Genomic DNA, 17,092 nt, shown 5'->3' with positions numbered 1-17,092 from the left:
CTGGTGCCGTGATGCCTCCCTGAGGAGCCTGTTCCAGGGCTCCACCACCCTCTGGGGGAAGAGCCTTTCCCTAATGCCCAGCCTAACCCTCCCCTGGCACATCTCCCTGCCATTCCCTCGGGTCCTAAAAATCAAGGATGGTGTGTCCCCCTTTGCTGTCACTCAGAGCAGCGGGGCTGCTGACTGATGCTAGCCCCAGGTGCTGCCTCCGAGCACCATTTTAGGATTAGGGGACCCTCTTTTGCGCCGGGGGACGGACACCACGCTTCGGCGTTTCCACAGCGTTTTTATTATGCCCCAGCTCCCTTCCCCCAGCCTGGGGAGGCAATGTGGCCGTGCCCTGCTTCCCCCCCCCCAGCCGGGACAGGCGGCACCGGGTCCCAGGCCGCGCTCAGGTGTCGGGGCCGGCCGCGGCCTGCCGCTCCCGCTGGCGCTGGAGGAGGCGGTAGGCGCGGACGCCGCAGAGGTACCCGCCGTACACCGTCAGCAGCACCATGGAGCCGGAGAAGGCCTTGTAACCGAAGTCAGCTAGCTGCTTGCCGGACACCATGGCTGCACCTACAACACAAGGCAGCAACGGTCAGCGGGACCGGGAGCGTTTCCCCCCGCCGCCCCCCGCGCCGGGATCCCGCCCCCCCGTCCCCGTACCTCGGACTCAGCCACCACCCGCGCGGCGTCCCGCTCCGTTCGCCTCCGCTTCCGGCCAGCACCCCGCCTCCGCCCGTCACGTGAGGGGGCGGTGCCTCCGCCGCGCTGCCTGCTGGGATGTGTAGTCCGCAGAGGCGGGAAGCTCACGCGCGGAGGGTTGGGGCGCCCCCTGGCGGGAGGCGGCGCCACCGCCGCTCTTTCACCTCAGGATAAAACCGCACGAAGTCGAACAGGGTCGAGGGCCGGGTTTTGTACCTGGGGCACAGCGACCCTGGCCGTACTGACAGGCCGGGGAACGAGGGGCTGGGGAGCAGCTCCGCGGGGAGGGAGCCGGGGGTTCTGGTCAATGGAAGTTGAACACGAGCCACCAGCGTGCCCTGGCAGCCCAGAGGGCCAGCTGTGCCCTGGGGGGCATCGAGCCCTGCATCGCAGCTGGGCGAGGTGGGGGATTGTCCCGCTCTGCCCCGCGCTGGGGCGGCCTCACCTCGAACGCTGTGGGCAGTGTTGGGCGACGCAGGGTGTAGGATATCAATGATACAAACGATATAGAGAATATAAAGGGTATAAAGCTACTGGAGAGCATCCAGAGGAGGCCACAGAGTTGGGGAAGGGTTTAGAGGGGAAACCGTACAAGGAGCACTGAAGCCCCTGGGTTTGCTCAGCTGGAGCAGAGGGGGCCGAGGGCAGCCTCATGGCGCTCGGCAGCTCCCTCCCGAGGGCAGGAGGAGGGGCAGGGCTGGTCTCTTCTCTCTGGTGACCAACGCCAGGGCCTGAGGGAATGGCAGGGAGATGTGCCAGGGGAGGGTTAGGCTGGGCATTAGGCAAAGGCTCTTCCCTCAGAGGGCGGTGGAGCCCTGGCACAGGATCCCCAGGGAGGCATCGCGGCACCAGCCCGGCGATATTCCAGGAGCACTTGGACAAGGCTCTCAGAGCCATGGTGTGAATTTGGGGTGTCCTGTGCAGGGACGATGGTCCTTGTGGGTCCCTTCCAGCTCAGGGCATTCTCTGATCCTATGAGTCACTTCAGGTGCTTGGTGCCCACCGGAGCCTTCAGGCCATGGTGGCCCTGGGCTGCTGCTTGTCCCCCCCAGGCGCTGCTCTCCTCAGCACAGCCCTTGATACCAGCCTTTCCTCAGCTGGGCTTTCCACCGTGAGGCACAGGTCACCCTGTGTCGGGCTGAGGCACCAGCAGCCCTGGGCAGGCTGTCCTCAGCTGCACGCGGGATGGAGCAAAGGCCGCACAAGTCCCGCTCCAGCACTGAGGCACTTCCCGCGGGCCCAGCCTGTGCCCACTGCCAGCGAGCCTCCTTCAAGAAGACTTGGGGAGGCCACACTCCTCCAAAAGTGCTAGGGCAGCTGTTGGCGCCGAGCGGTGCTCTCCCAGAGCTCCTTGCTAGCTCCTGAACACTGCAGTCACAGCACTGCTCTGCTCTGTGCACTTTGCCGAGCACTGAGGCTGCAGGAGCCAGGCCAACCCTCTCCCTTGTCCTTTCCCCAGGCCGCTGCACAGCAGCAGCTCCCGCGGCTGCAGAGTCCTGCAGTGCCTGGTTGTGCTGAGGCTGCAGAATATAACTCCAAATGGCAAAGGGAAGACTTTTTATAGCTCATGAACTCCAGCACTAGTGCAAGGCATGGGGTGTCGAAAAGCAAGAGACTTGTGCGCTGCCCACCCCCAGGTGGGATTCAGGACCTTCGGCAAACGCTGGGAGGGCCTGCAGAGACTCGGCCCTGCCAGCAGTGCATACTGTCAAAGCAACCTGCACGAGGAGGGATGCACAAAGCACTTCCACGGCCGAGGAGCTAACAGCTGAATGCAAGTCTGAAACACAATTCCGGATCCTGCTGCAGCTCCAGGCAGGTGCTGGCAAGAGTTTAGCAAGGCAAGGTGAGAGGCTGCCATGTGTCTAGGGGGGGAGAGCTCAGAGAGCCTCCCTCCTATATGAGCCTCACATCCAAACACTTCAGCTGGGATTCCTAAAGCACTTAAGACAAAGGGAATTGGAAGTTGTGCCAGCCTGGCAGGAACACACCGGAATTCCTTTATCCTCACTCCAACCTCAGTAATATTCCTCATTAGAGGAAGCCAATGCTGGTTACTTTCTGTAGGATAGCGCAGTTGAATTTAAAGGTCGTAGGGTGCCTGGTGAGAAAGCATGTCTAATAAAAGGCACAGAAACAACTGCAGTGCCAGCAGATTGAATTCCCCTAGCAAGAGGCTGAGCAGAGGGCTAACAGTCCCAGAAAGGTCACTCAGTAAGAGATGAATTTCAAAGAAAGACGGACAAGGCAAGTCTGGGAAAAGCAGTTGGGAAGAGATGAATAAAACAACACAGCATGTCCCAAGAAGCCAAGACATCAGAGAAGGGGAGGCCTGGGGTACATGGGGCGCAGTGGGGTCCTGGCCCTGCTCCTGCAGGCCCCAGGTAGAAGAGTTAGGATTCTGTACCCAGTTGAACATTGCAATCTCAACCCTCTTTGGTCCTACAGCCAAACATTAACACTGGAACTGCTGCTGAGAAAAAGCAAGTGGGACACCGTGTTTTGGTGTGACTGAACAGTGACCTGCAGCGGCATTCATGCTGTTTCTGGGACAGCACACAAGGGTGCAGAGCCAGGAGGGAACGGACAGTGCCCTGTTCTGCTCTCTTTGCAAGTCCAGCAGGCACCAACCCAAAGACAATGATGCACTGGAGCCACAGAGCAAAGAGCATGTCTCCTCTCTCCTCTCCAAGTTTATTATTATTTCAAATGTTCATAAAGTACACTGCTAGTCAGAGACCCAGCAGCACTAGGACCCGGAATGGGGGTGGACAGCGAGACCTGCAGCAGCTCCAGCCTGCCAACCCAGACAGGGATCAGTGAACTGCTGGACACGCTGGCCTGAGCAAACATGAGCAGAGTGAGCCAGCTTCAGAGGACCAGAGGGGCACGTGGCACCCGGCTGGACAAGGGGCAAGTTTCAAAGGCACAGCACGAGGCATGAGACCTCTGTCCTCTCCTGTGATGTTGGAGGTCTCCTTGCACCTCTTGTCGATCCCGTGCCCATTGCTGCCCCTTGTGCTAGCGGGCATTTCCCAGCACCATTGCAGGAGGGGCAGCAGGGAAAGTGCGGAATCTGCTTTCTCAGATCCTATAAAGCCACCTAGAAGCAAAGACCGGGCCAAGGCACAGACTGGAGCAAGCCAGAGAGAAGGCAAAAAGCTGCTGTGGATCATTTATCTAAAAGCAATGTGGCCCAACTGCTTTGTCAGGTACACTGCCAAGGGCTACACAGCCTGCCCGCTGCTCAGAAAGACTTTGGGGCAGTTGGTCCCTGCATTGCCAAAGCCAGCCAGAAGACAACCCGATACGAAGGAGAAAGGCGGGCCGGGGACAGTCAGTGGGCATGGAATTAGCACAGACGAATCTGTGACAACAGGAGAGTTCCCTGGGTGCAGGGGCCAGGTTTGACTGCAAAAGCAAGAAAGCTAAATAAACAAGCTCTAAAGTCTTGGTCTGGAGCTGCCCTCACACACTAAGCATTGGCCGTACCGTTCGGCAGGAGCAGCTGGTGGCAGAGTGGCAAAGACTGCTATCTTCTATGCTTGTGGCTGGTGCTTCTTAGAAAGAAGAGTGCTTTTCAGCCCCCTTTGAAAGTCCTTAGGAGCTTTACTTGTGCTGGTGGAGCCTGGCAGGGAACTGTGCCCTCTTCATGAGACATTTAAGCCAAAAGCAGCAGCAGCAAGCAGGAAAGGGCAGGTATCATGCAAAGTGACCCCACAGGGCTAATAGCAAAGCTTGTCCTCCCAGGCAGTGCCTCCTGCACAACCCCATTGATCAAGATGACCTGGCAGAGTCCTTCCAAGAACTGAATTCATCGAGGCAAGAGAAAGTGAAAGGAGGAAGACGCTCAGCCCTGCTCAGGGCAGACCCTAGACAGCAGCAGAAATTAAACGAGCCCTTCGAAGAGAGAGGGAGGTCAGCAGGTACCTCTGTGCAGATGCTGGGCTCAGGCTGGCAGTGTCCAGGGCCAAGAAAGGGAACCTCTGCCCTTCCAGCACTCTGCAAAGGCTCCCAGGAAATCCAGGCTCTTTGCAAAGCCGTAGCAGCAGAGTGACTTGGTGTGGGCAGGAGCTCTCCGCTCATCTCAGCAGGATCAGCGGTTTTGCAGGCAGAGTTTGCTTACATGTGCTCAGGGTGGTTCTGGAGACACCTGATGATATCAGTAACAGGTTTGCCCTTGTAGCAGATCTGATACACAGCTGTGAAGAGGGGGAACCTGTGGGCAGATGAACAAAGTCACCCCTTGCTCTGTCACCGCAGCTGGCAGAGTCAGAGCACCTCAACTTCTGCAGGAGCGGGTGGGACAGTGGTACGGTGCCTCATCCAACAGGCCATTCCTGCCCAGCTGGTTTGATGTGGGCAGTGCTGAGACTGACCGGAACAGCAGAGACACTATGGGTGGGTTTCCCCTCCCACAGCTGCAGGAAAGATCCCAGCCCCACCCCAAAAGAGCAGACAAGAGAGATGAGAGCACTCACTTCTCCACTGCGTTCTTGGTTTTAAGAATGCGATGCAGCTCAGCAGATGTCGGGGGACCCTGCAGCTTCTGCCCGTTCAACATCTCCTTCTCCAGCTGCTCGATAGACTGAAACAACCCAGCAGTGAGGGAACTGGATCCCGCAACCCCATCTGCTGCCCCACGTTCTTTCCCTGGAGCCAGGCTGCAGCTCTCAGCAACTGAAGGCAGGTTGCCATGGTTCAAATTGGGTCCATCCTGCTGCCAGCTCAGCAGGTTGATGCAGATATCAATGATATCCCCGCTCTGCTTACCTTCCCAGTCTTGGCAAAAGCCTCAGCCACCTTGCGGTTGCGGCCACCATAGCAGGTAGTGATGAGGTCAGCGACCCCGCAGCTCTCCAGGAAGGTGGAGGAGGTGACGGGGCCCTTACAGAAGAGTTTTGCGAAGCCGATCATCTCCATCAGTCCCAGACGGATCACGGCAGCCTTCGTGTTGTCTCCGTAGCCGAGCCCATCACAGAAACCAGCTCCTACCGCCACAACATTCTGGAAAACAGCAGCCGTGAGGAGGGATTTGTTCCCAACGGGGCTCAGGGCTTTGCTGCGTCCATGAGCTGCCTCTGTAATCCCAAGCACAGGATCCTGCCTGCACCAGTGATCACCGTCCCTCCAAGCAGCTGAACAGGACACAGCCACAGTTCCCTCCACAGTCTGGCCTTTGACCCAAAGGTCTCAGCGAGCCACAGTGCAATATCCAGTGGGGTTCCTTCAGCCGGCAGCCTCCTCCCCAGAGTTGCCTGCAGAGCCCTAGAGAACCGCAGGCTTTGCTAACCCACACCTGCAAACCCCAGTGAGCGGCTCACCCACCTTGAGAGCCCCGCAGATCTCTACGGTGTCAGCCTCCTGCACCACCGTCACACGGAAGTTCGGTGTCTGCATCAGCTCCTTCAGCGTCTGCCCATGCTGCATGTTCTTGCAGCCTGATGAGACAAAGGGAGGAGGAGGAAGATGATGACGGAGACCCTCAGGTAGGGCTGTGCTGTTCTCCTGCCCAGTGGTGCATTCCTGCAGCATAGCCCTTGCAGCTAGTGCAGTGAGAGGAACCTATTGCCCAGCTGATGGACGTTGCTAAACCTCTGCGGGTCAGCAAAGTGCCAAGCACACATCGCCTGGCAGGTAAGCAAGGTTCAACATTGGAATTCCCAGAAGACAGGGACTATCCCCACCTGCTGTGTCAAGCAAGACAGAAATGACATGCCCAGTAGATGAAAGGCATGTTAAAAGGCTGCAAATTTGAGTTTGGAGACCGCTGTTCTCCCCCGTTCCTGCAGCATCCTGCGCGAGAGCGTTACTGTGTGCTTGCGGTGCTCTGCTTATACCTCTCCAGTCTCAGCAGCCTCCTGCGCAGCATGTTTGCTTTTGTTTAAAACACAGACACTTTGAATCTTGTAACTTCTAACCCAGCAAACTGTTGTGTTGGTTTTGGCTGCTGTGTGTGATTCACAAACAGTGTGAAGGATGTTAGGAACAGTCACCAGATGAACTTTTGAGCAGCCCTGGCTGGCAATGACATGAGATCCAGGTGAGCCCCAAGGAAACGAAGGTAGGAACTCTATTTCTAAAGGGGCTCTTGGTGTCCACCCCTTTAATTTGTGCCAGGCAGACTGCCTGATGCCCAGAGTCCGTGCTGGCAGGAACTTTTAGACACGCAACTGTTAATGAAGTGAGCAATCACATTGTAAACCCCTGTGAATGGGTTCATCCAGCTGCTGTGGACTCTCACTGCCTCTCCAGGGAAAAGGGCTGGCTCACCCCAGGCAGCAGTAGTTCAGGCTGCACCATGCTCACACCTTTGCCTCTCCCTGCTCATCAGAAATGAAGGCTGCTAACGAGCAGGGGTGTTGGCTCCTTACCGATGGTTGTTTCACAGAACTTCTCTTCTGCCACTTCACTAGCAATGTTGGCCCCCATGAGGACGCTCATCTCTATTCCCAGTTTTTCATGGATAATGTCCGAGATCAGCCTCAGCCCATCTGGTCCTTCATCCACCCCCTGGGAGACAACCGGGGACAGAGGTGAGCACCTGCCCCGATCCCATCACTCCCTGTACCGCAATGCTCGGCTCTCATCCCAACGGCCCCCCCAGTGCTCGGTTGCACCCCGCTCCTCACAGTGCTCGAGATCCCCCACATGCCCTCACCCTTCTCCTCCACCAATATGCCTCCAAATCCACGTGAAGATGCTGCCGCCACTTCCCACTCACCCTTCCCCTGCCTGACCCTGGAGCCCAGTTTCTGCTCCAAAACCGCAGGTTTCCCTTTGCAGCCTCTCCGAGCCGGGCTGCTTCCAGCTGAGCCCCTCGGCCCCGTGCCCCAGCGAGCTGCCTGGGGAGCGCTCCCGCTGCTCACACCTTGATGAGCGACACCCCAACAGCATCTTTCTTCAAGTGGCCCTTGAGCTGGTCACAGACTTTGCCAATAAACTGATGGGGCACCACGAACAGGAGAATGTCAGCCCCAGCACAGGCTTTCAGCAGGTCTGGCTCTGCTACCTGAGGAGAGTACGACCGTCATCAGGGACTTGTGCCTGTAGCTGTGCGAGTGTATCCTGAATCACAACAAGGGGAGCAGGAGCTTGAGAGCAACTGCTGGGGCCTTCCCTGTGAGGGAAGGAAGGGCATGAAGGTCCCCTTCCAGGGCAGGCAGGGCAGAGGGACTGGAGCAGAGCAGCCTGAGGGGCTGAGCGTGCTGGCATGGGGCAGGAGGTCCCCAGGCTCTCTTCATGCAGCCGATGCCAGCTCGGAGGCAGTGACATGGCCTCAAGCCCAGCCTGTGGGATGCCAGAGCGGGGACAGAGGTGGGCAGCAAGAGCGGCCAGGGCTGCAGCTCATCCAAGCACAGACCAAGGTCACCGGGAGGGCGTAACTGTGTCCCATTCAGCCCAGTGCATCCCCTACCTTCGCACGCCCGGTGTCCAGGACACCAGGGCTCCAGCAGCTCCCAGCAGAGCTATTTATTACCTCTCACCAGAGAGCCCAGCTGCCAGCACCGGAGCTCACGCTCCACGGAGAGGCCGCCGGCGTGCCACACTCACCACGTTGGGGGGCAGCTTGTGCCCTGGCAGGTACTTGACATTTTCGTGCTCTGTGTTGATGATGTCGGTGAGCCGCCGGCCGCCCACCTCCTCCTCCAGCACCCACATCTTCACCTCGTTCTCGAAGGTGCTCAGCCGCGCCGCGTTGCTGCCAGCGATCTTGGCGATGGCCGAGCCCCTGCGTGGGCAGAGCAGAGCCACAGCCGGTGGGCACCGAGGCTGTATTCACCAGAGAGCCCAGTGCACCACCAGTAAGGGGTCCTGGTGAAGCGGGGACAGCTCACATCGGGTACCGTGGGGCACCGAGGAGGCAGGGACCGCGCTGTGCTCCAGAAGGGACCCAAGTGCCCAGGCAGCGGGTGCTCACCAGTTGCCAGAGCCCACGATGCAGACTTTCTTGCCACCCATGGTGCGGGGAGCCGGGGCACTGCGCGGCACTGAGCCCGCTGCTGGTATTTCAAGGCCACCCGGAGCAGGGGCGGCCCCGTCCCGCCCCCAGCCCCGCCTCAGCCCCGGGGGGAACCGGGCACCCGCACCCCGGGGCAGCAGAGCCGCTGCTGCCCCGGGCACAGCCGGCGCTGGCAGCTTGGGCAGGCTGTGCTGCAGGTGCACATTGCTCCTTGAAGCAAAGGTGTAATAGCTCAGATCCCAAATCTCAGCAGAACTGGGAGTTGTGACTGCTGAGCTGCTCTTGTCCTGCATAAAAGCATTTTATTCGCTCCCTTCCTAAGAAGTGCCATTCCCTCCCCCTTCCCCCCCACAATTAAGAAATACGAACCATCCCGTTGCAGACCCAGGACGCAATTCCTGCCTTCATCTAAGTGCCTGACCTTAGGCAAACTGCCCTTTCGTCCATACAGAGGATCTCCTTCCCCTGCACCAAGGGCTTACAGGTTTTCTGTAAAGCATGAGCCTTCTGCTTGTATAAACAAGGCAGGGTGAAGGCAGTAATGCCCCTTTTGCATAGTTTTAAACCCTGGTATATAAACTTTAATACAGTTTCCTCAAAATTATGCCCGACTCCCATGGGGCTTGTAACAGGCTGCCACAATTCTGCAAGGCAGCACTGTGGAAACTGGGCTGCAGGGATCGTAGCAGCAGCTTGGCCACTGGATTTCCAGTTTTGCTCAAGTTACTGTTTATCACAAAAGCACTTTGCAAAGGCTTAGCGGACTCTGCAAGCCACGAGATCCTTACATGGAAGGCTTTCTGTAGAAGGCCAAAGTATGAAGAACATTTTCTCTCCAGTCTCTTAATCCAGACGTCTTTGTTTTTTAAAAATATATAAAAAAAAGTTGAGATAATCCTGTCTGTTCCCAGGCAAGTACATGAAGTGTCATCCCAGGCAGCTGCTGAGAGAAACGTGCTGTCAGCGCAGGAGGAGGCAGGACAGCTTCCTTCGCAGGAGGCTTTTATTAAAACTGGGTGACATCTACAAGGATACAGTACAAAAAAAAAAAAATTTGGTCCATGGAAAAAACCATAATATTCAGTTAAGAAAAGCAGTTACTCTGCAACAGCTATGTTTGCCTACGCAGTACTCAGCATCCTTCATGTGTGATTACCCTGAGGAGTCAGTGGGCTGCTTCATCAGCACCAAGACCTTCACCCCAGTACCACAGAGGAGCCATTTCATAAGGGGGCAAAGGAGAAGGGAGTCGAGAGTCTATTACTCACAGACATGTAGTAACACAGACACAAGGAGTAGGGCCACCCAGGCTCCCAAATTCATAGCAACCTTCCCAACCACACCAAAGCCAGGTGTGGGGATGAGGGGGGCTTGTCAGTAACAGGATTTTGCAGCTATGCCAAGAGAATATGACCAACTTTCAAGTCCATTTGCATTACAGTCCCGAGCAGAAATACTGAGATCCAGGTTAAGAGAAGCCGTTCTCTTACGCCTGACTGCTAGTTCACTAGTAATTCATTCCACAAAGAGGCATCCGGGCTGCTCCTCCCCACAGTAGAGGAAAATCTACTTGTACGTTCCTGAACCATGCTGGGCCTTACGGGAGCCCCAGAACCTAAGAACTGACTAAAAACCACAGGAGCTTCGGCATGGGAACACCTGCTAACTCGCATATGCTTGGAGCTACGCCTGTTCCCGAGGGCTGTCCTGTTACACCCTCAGATGCACACAAAGGAGCTCTGGTCCCCACGGCAAGTGACACAGGATAACTGTCCCAAAGGAATGAGCCTACATCACTGCGCCCCTGCACAATTCCACCAGGCAGTCGCTGCATCCCCTCTCCCTGCTACAGGGAAAACAAGCAGCCAGATGGCTCGCTGGAACCGCACGGGTAGGCCTTCTGAAGTGCAGAGGTCTCACCACTCCAATGCTTCCACATCCCTGCAGTAAGCCAACGCCTCATCTCCCCTGTGACCCCAGCCTAGGACAGAACACGAAGGGAACAGGGCAGGGAAAAGGGACAAGGGAAGAAGCAATTCTCAACACAGTCCAGCAACTTCCTCAAGGAGTGTGACCTGTGAGGCAGCCCAGTGCAGCAGCACCCTCCGAGTGAGGGAGTAAGGGCAGGGAGGTATGTCAGCTCATGGCGTCCCGCCCGCTACATCTCCTGGCACCTTGCTATAAAACGAGGCAGGGAAGAGACCAGCCACAGAATTCCAGCCTTACAGCAGATCCAGGCTGCCCAGACCCAGGTCTCACGTGCCACAACTAGATGCTAGTTGGGGAGGAATGGGCTGTGGCTTCTGAACTTGAGAAAGGCTCCAAGTCAGCAGTCGTGCTGGCTACTGGGGACACTACAGGCAGTGCGGAGTCAAGGGGAGGCTCTGGGAAGCCTTGGGACTGACAAGGCAACAGTCAGGAAGAAAACCAGGTAGAAATGTGTGCTCATTGGAGCCTGTCTGCTTGCCACACCCCAGAAGACCCCGGGTGTCCTGGAGCTGCCCCAACAGGGACAATGCCAGGATGAATAATGATGCAGGCCTCGCTGCCGGAGTGGGATTATGCGAGCCTTAACAGCGTACTCTGCAGCTCTCAGTCTCCACAAATAGCTGTGATGCCTTCTGGTTGGGGAGGAGCGGAGCAGCCTATGTGTTACGGATTCCCAGGGCCTGCTCCAATTCCTGCCGTCTTTGCTGCACCTGCAAGAGAAGCCATAATCGCAGCGTTACATACTCGGATGGTGCAGCACCACAGCACCTGAGTAACCCAGGACCCAGCTGGAAAAGGGTGAACTCAAAACTGGGACCAAGATGCATCAGCCATGTCTACAAGTGAAGCTTAGCACTGGACTTTCCACCGTCAGCAAGGAGTGACAGGTGCTCTGAGGCACTGGGTATGGAGAGGGACCCCCGCTCGGGGATGCTCACCTTGGAGTAGAAGTATCTGCACACAGCTTCCTGAGCCCATGGCTGGAAGTAGAACTCAGCTCTACGCTCCTCTTCAGGATTTCCAACAACATCAGTCATCGTCTGGAGAGCACAAAGGACAAAAACAGTTCAGGGAGTGCAAAAGCTCTGGCTGTGCTGAGCAAACCCACCCCTCCTCTCCTTTCCTCAAAGAAATTTCAGTACAGTCGGGTCAGGTTCTTATGCTTGACTCCAAGTCTCGCTTTCTGAGCAGGAAATTGCCTCTCTGTGGGAGCTGGTTATAATGAGGGAAGCGTGTGACTTGATCCACCTTCCACACAAGACAAAGCTCTTACCTTTAGATCCCGGCACTGGGACTGTAGCCAGTCATTGATGAAGCCCTGAGGATCTCGGGCAAAGCTCAGCATGAACTCACGCTGGGTCTTCAGCTGGTTAATTGTCTCTATTGTTTCATGAATCTGAAGGAGATAAGCACAACAACTAAACTGCTGAATAGGGGAAAAAGTCAGACAGAAACATCAAGAGACCCAACACATGAAGGCAAATTCCTATACTCCTGGGTTGACTTATACCTAGCAGACAGGATTTCCAATTCCCAGTCTCCTTCTCTAAATATTACCAGTTTTCCCACTGGCCATTTGCTTTGAAACTGCGCTTCCACGTAAAGCCACCCATTTGTAAGCATGGCTGACCCCACTCCAGCTTCCAAATGCAAAACTGAGCTCCTGTCCTGTTCAGGGCTCACCTGCTCCAGAGACACGTTCCTACCCAGCAATGAGGAGGGCAGACCAGGAGGAGCTCTTCCTACCTTGTTATCCAGAGCAGCAATTTCCTGTTGACTGGCTGTGGATAGCAGAAAGGAATTCATCTGAGTTTTCAAGGTATCATCCACCTCCACATCAATGTCATAGCAAGCCGTCTTCTTCTGGTCATTTGGGTCAACACTAGGGCATCCACAAGAAAGAAGCCAAAATAAGCAAGTAGCTCAAGAAAGCACCAAATTGTAGCTCCTGTAGGATGATGCAGCATACGGACTGCAGGCAGGGACAAGCCACGCTAGTGTTAGCTTCAGCTCTAACACTAAGCAGCAAAGCTCCACTGATGACTTTGCAGCAGAAGGACCAAGTGATTGCTCCAAGCAGATTTCTGTCTACAAAAGTGTAATGCAAAGGACAGCATGAACGTGGGAGTGCCTCATGGAAAAGAGGGATGTGGTAAATGAAAGAGGCGGCTGTTCTTGTATGAAGAAACAAATGACAGGCAACACGAGAACTGCTGCTGAAAATCAGAACATACTACATTGCCCTCCTGTGCCAGGCTCATCCATCCCCTCCACTCTTCTTCCTAGAAATATGAAGTGGACCAGTCTCACCTGATGACGTGATTAATGATGATCGGCTCTGGGGGCATAAGCAATGCATGAAGTCTTTGTGGGATTTCAGAGAACTTCATCCGCTGAGATTCAAATATCTGTGACAGAAACACAGGGCTAAGGAAAGGAATGGGAGCTCAGTGCCAGCGATCGCTGGCTGCTGACATGGAAAAGCTGAAGCGGTTGCTTGTTCCAGTCACACTGTTACCTGCTGGAGGTATTTGTCACAGATGACATACTCCCGTTCGTGGGGGTCCTGGAGCTTGTGGGTCTTGATATATTGCCACAATGCCTGGATGATCACTGGACGGGTCTGAGTGTGAATCCCCAAGAGACGAGCCAAGCGCGGATCCAATTTGAACTGGGGAGGCTAGAACAAAAAGCACAGGAAGGTGAGACGCCGCAGACAGAGCTAACAGCACATGCCCAGCACCGTTACTCCCAGCGTCTTACCTGGTAATCCAGCATCAGAAGGACAGTACAGCGCACATTTACATCTCCCGGCCTCTTCACCTGGAAGCCATCTGTCTCCTGAGTTGTAGCAGTCCTGTGCCACTGGAACAGGAGAGGGCATTTAGAAGCACCCTCATACTTGGCTCCCAACTAGCTTGCCAGTGCATCCCACCCACCTAGAGAAAGTTCACCTTATTCCCACTTACAGCTTCAAACAAGAGTTAATACATTTGTTCAGACCCCCAGCAAGTCAGAGGAAAAGCTAAGACAAGAATTCAAGAGCCCCTGGCTCCTAGCCACGTCTTCGAGCCTTAAGTATCTCCACCTCTCAAGTTGCAAATGATATACAAACCCTGTCTGCTGAAAACACCAACCCATTTTTAGAGGTAACACAGGAAAAAGCAGCTCACCTCTACTAGGTGATTGTCAGGGCCATACAGGTCTTTATCAAGTTCAATGACCAGAGATTTAAAGAAGGATGAGAACTTTCTTTTCTGCTTGGTGGCATCATATTTGGACAAAGCAGACTGCAAGCAACACAGGAAGGAAAAGCGTTAGGATAGCAAGTCTCAGCACTCAAGCACAGCCACCGTGCATGACAGCGTTCCTTTAAGTTCTGACCACCTAAATTCACCTACATGTGCTTGAAAATCAAGTTCCAAGTCAGAAAGTGAAAGACTGGAGGTGAAGATGAGCTTGCAGGAATTATATCACTCAGCAATTACATACAATGCAAGTGCCCTGGTTCTCAGAGCCAGGGGACACGGGTGCCACTGATCTGCTCTCACCATTAATTCTGATAGCTATAAGAACTTTGTATAACTCATGTCCTGCCATGGGGATACCCATCGGTCTCCAAGTTGGGCTCTCGGTCTCGTCACCATCAGACTCCTTGGAAAACAGAGATGAAGGAGGGTATCAAGCCCCTAGCTATGCTCTTTGACACTAAGAAACTGGTTCCATTGCCAATTCCAGATCCATAAAGTCACCTCTGTGGTTGGGTATTTCACACTTACATCTTCCAGCAGCCGTCCTTCCACGCGAAGCTCCCAGGAGGCGACTGTTCCTTCACCATCCTCTGCATCCGACTTGGCTGGATTGAAGGTATTGGAGATAAAAATACGTAGCTTTCGTTTTTGCTAAGAGAAAAAGCATCGCTCAGTGTTAATTCTGAAATAAAGGGCTGACTATCTTGCTTATGTTCTGCTAAAACTATGCTTAATGTTTTTAGCTGCCTCACATTCCCCCTCTCCCAGGGCAGACAGCAAGGAAAGACGCATTTCTGGTTCCACCCCTTGGTTGTGGCTGGACTATTAAGATTCCTGATACACCACGCTTACAGGGACATGACCCAAGCTTCAGTGCCCTCCTGCTGCCTTAACTAAAGTAAAAGCCTCCAAACCTTGCTTATGATAACCATGAACACAGCCGTCTCCTACCTTAATGGGTCGCTTCAAAGCCTCCTGGATATCCAAGCGTTTCCTCATGATCGTCTGGTCCAATTTCCTTTCAAAGGCCAGCAAGTCCATATAGGCCTGAGACTCGGGTACAAGTTCACGAATCTACAGCCAATCAAGAATGCAAGTCACCATCAGCTCGCCCGCACCTACCCAGCCTACTCCGTATCAACACAGGCTGCAAGTGCCCGTGCCACTCACCCTCTGAGGTAGAATTTTGTCAGCCATCTTCTTCTTTTTAGCGCTGTCAAGGAAGAAGATGCACACACGGGCATTAAAATGGCAACCACTTTGTGCAAATTAACTGTAGGCATTCACGAAGGGAGCAAGACAACGGTTTATTCTCTGGTTTAGTACTGAGGCATTAGCAGTGCTCTCAGCCTGGATGCCAGTCTCAGGCCCAGGCTCTCATTTTCAGAGGCACTTATGGTTACCGTCAGCGCATGCAGAGTCAGGCTCTTTATTCCCCACAGCCCCTGCCAGGCCTCCAGCACTGCAGAGCTGACGAACCCTGCAGCAGTGTGACTAACTGATTGCCTGAACCTTTCATATCCCCTACGAGAGCTTAGAAAGCGGGGTTACGTCAAGTTGAAGAGGGCGTACTGACATAACGCCTAATCAAAGTGACTCTTGAGCCTCAATTAGCTTTAGATTGACTTTTCTAGGAGACGCATTTTAAATCAAGGGATGAATTACCAGTGTTACTGGGGAATCACATTATACTGCCAGAAATGTTACATAAACTTGCTCTTGTCCAGCAGTTGGACGTTATTCTTTTATCTGCCGGCAGCTCCCCTCTCCCGGAGAAGGAGCTGCACGAGAAGGCTGATGTTCCTTTCAGCCACCCAACAAAAAGAAGCCGTGAGAAGCCCGGGCGCAGCGTGAAGGCAAAGCGCCCCAGCCGCAGCCGAACAGAAAAGCTTTGTGCCCCTACGCGCAGCCAGCCGATTACCCCGAGCCAGTGACTGACGCTTCCCGCTGCCCCGCATGGTCCTCGCTTCAGCGAGGACTCGCCGCTCGCTCTCCCAATTTCGGGGGTGCCTGCCCGCACCCCCAGACCTGGTCTCTCCCCACGGGGCTTTTGGGGAGAGAGGCAACGCATCTGTGCCTCTGCCTGGGGATGCCCTGAGACACCCCAGTGACCAGGGATGCCCCAGGATGCCCTGAGACACCCCGATAGCTGGCGATGCCCGGGATGTCCCCGCTGCCCAGGGATGCCCTGAGACACCCCGCTGCCCAGGGATGCTCCGGGATGCGCCAGTGCCTAGGGATGCTCGGCGATGCCCCGATAGCCGGGGATGTCCGCGATGCTCAGGGATGCCCTGAGACGCCCCGATGCCCGGCGATGCCCCGGGATGTCCCCACTGCCCGGGGATGCCCCAGGACGCCGGCCCTTACTTGTGGTTGCGGTTGGGCACGGCCTGCGGCTGCACCTGCTGAAGCTGCTGCGGCGCCGGCCTCTTGCGGGCCTGGTCTAGGCTGGCCTGCGCCATCCCGGGCCGCACCGCCGGGCTCCCGCCGTAACCGGGCGGCCCCATGGAGGGGCCCTGCGGCGCCAAACGGCTGCCCGGTATCATCCCGGGGCGCTGCGGAGAGAAGAAAACCGGTCCAGTGCCCACCGGGAGGGGCCGGCCCCGTCCCCGTCGCCCCCGCTCCCTCCCGCCCCGCCCCGCGCGCCCCCGCCGGCCCCTCCCCCGCCTCACCGGGTAGGCGGCTCCCGGCAGCGGCGAGCGGTACAGGCCCTGTCCCGGGGCCGGGCCCATGCGCACCGGCCCGCCCGGCGTGCCCGGTCCCAGCGCGCCGGCCCCGGCAGCGGCCCCACCGCCGCCGCCGCTGGGAGTCACCGACTGGAATCCCGCCCGCGCCGCCATCTTCTCCAGCACAAAGGGGAGCGGGCCGGAACCGGACGCCTGCCATAGAGAGCGCGGGCGGGTGCTGCGCTAGAGAGGCGCCGCCCGCAACCGCCGCCCTCTGCCGGCTGGAGGCCCGCGCCAGGGGGGCGGGGGTCTCGGGGAATATAGGGGAGGTGCAGGGGTTTGAGGGGGTGCTGGGGCTGTAGGGGTATATGGGAGGTGCAGGGTTTTGGGGGTGCTGGGATTGTGGGGGTGTATGAGAGGGGGCTAAGGGGTGCTGGAGCCATGGGGTATATGGGAGGGGGTGCAGGGTCTCAGGGGTGCTGTGGCCGTGGGGGTATATGGGAGGGGGTGCAGGGTCTCAGGGGTGCTGGGGCTGT

The 17,092-nt window shown here is 56.2% G+C and overlaps 3 protein-coding genes across 4 annotated transcripts; all 3 read right to left on the bottom strand.

Annotated features, from left to right (window-relative positions):
- Positions 1–266: 266 nt before the first annotated feature.
- On the bottom strand, positions 267–550 carry COX14 (cytochrome c oxidase assembly factor COX14). The gene has a single exon (XM_075075907.1). The coding sequence runs from the start codon at positions 548–550 to the stop codon at positions 392–394; it is 159 nt and encodes a 52-aa protein (XP_074932008.1). The 3' UTR covers positions 267–391.
- Positions 267–8,717, bottom strand: GPD1 (glycerol-3-phosphate dehydrogenase 1). Of its 2 annotated transcripts, XM_075075904.1 has the most exons (9): positions 8,609–8,717; positions 8,242–8,419; positions 7,559–7,699; positions 7,062–7,200; positions 6,016–6,128; positions 5,461–5,694; positions 5,169–5,275; positions 649–4,906; positions 267–558 (listed from the first exon to the last, which is right to left on the bottom strand). In XM_075075904.1, exons 1-8 carry the CDS (start codon positions 8,647–8,649, stop codon positions 4,810–4,812), a joined length of 1,050 nt encoding a protein of 349 aa, XP_074932005.1. In that variant the 5' UTR covers positions 8,650–8,717; the 3' UTR covers positions 267–558; positions 649–4,809. The 2 variants fall into 2 exon arrangements, with proteins under 2 accessions (XP_074932005.1, XP_074932006.1); XM_075075905.1 differs by lacking the exons at positions 267–558; positions 649–4,906 and adding an exon at positions 4,931–5,052 and having other exon boundaries at positions 5,155–5,275.
- A 922-nt stretch (positions 8,718–9,639) lies between these two features.
- Positions 9,640–16,771, bottom strand: SMARCD1 (SWI/SNF related BAF chromatin remodeling complex subunit D1). Its single transcript, XM_075075903.1, has 13 exons — positions 16,563–16,771; positions 16,258–16,445; positions 15,061–15,103; positions 14,842–14,964; positions 14,419–14,541; positions 13,813–13,929; positions 13,403–13,504; positions 13,158–13,319; positions 12,950–13,047; positions 12,386–12,521; positions 11,913–12,035; positions 11,578–11,679; positions 9,640–11,349 (listed from the first exon to the last, which is right to left on the bottom strand). Exons 1-13 carry the CDS (start codon positions 16,728–16,730, stop codon positions 11,296–11,298), a joined length of 1,539 nt encoding a protein of 512 aa, XP_074932004.1. The 5' UTR covers positions 16,731–16,771; the 3' UTR covers positions 9,640–11,295.
- Between the last annotated feature and the right edge of the window lie 321 nt (positions 16,772–17,092).

The sequence above is a fragment of the Phalacrocorax aristotelis genome, chromosome 26 (assembly GCF_949628215.1).
Source record: "Phalacrocorax aristotelis chromosome 26, bGulAri2.1, whole genome shotgun sequence".
NCBI classification, from domain to species: domain Eukaryota; kingdom Metazoa; phylum Chordata; class Aves; order Suliformes; family Phalacrocoracidae; genus Phalacrocorax; species Phalacrocorax aristotelis.
The sequence above is the reverse complement of the archived record's forward strand: the minus strand, read 5'-3'. Positions and strand labels throughout refer to the sequence as shown.

Excerpts from the sequence above, each read along its gene's own strand:
- COX14 (XM_075075907.1), bottom strand. The coding sequence starts at position 550 with ATGGTGTCCGGCAAGCAGCTAGCTGACTTCGGTTACAAGGCCTTCTCC.
- GPD1 (XM_075075904.1), bottom strand. The coding sequence starts at position 8,649 with ATGGGTGGCAAGAAAGTCTGCATCGTGGGCTCTGGCAACTG. Across the intron at positions 8,420-8,608 it reads ATCGTGGGCTCTGGCAACTG|GGGCTCGGCCATCGCCAAGA; the intron begins GTGAGCACCCGC and ends CTGCCCACGCAG. Across the intron at positions 5,695-6,015 it reads AGATCTGCGGGGCTCTCAAG|AATGTTGTGGCGGTAGGAGC; the intron begins GTGGGTGAGCCG and ends GCTGTTTTCCAG.
- SMARCD1 (XM_075075903.1), bottom strand. The coding sequence starts at position 16,730 with ATGGCGGCGCGGGCGGGATTCCAGTCGGTGACTCCCAGCGGCGGCGGC. Across the intron at positions 15,104-16,257 it reads GTGCCCAACCGCAACCACAA|CGCTAAAAAGAAGAAGATGG; the intron begins GTAAGGGCCGGC and ends CTTCCTTGACAG. Across the intron at positions 13,320-13,402 it reads TTCTGATGCTGGATTACCAG|CCTCCCCAGTTCAAATTGGA; the intron begins GTAAGACGCTGG and ends TTTTTGTTCTAG.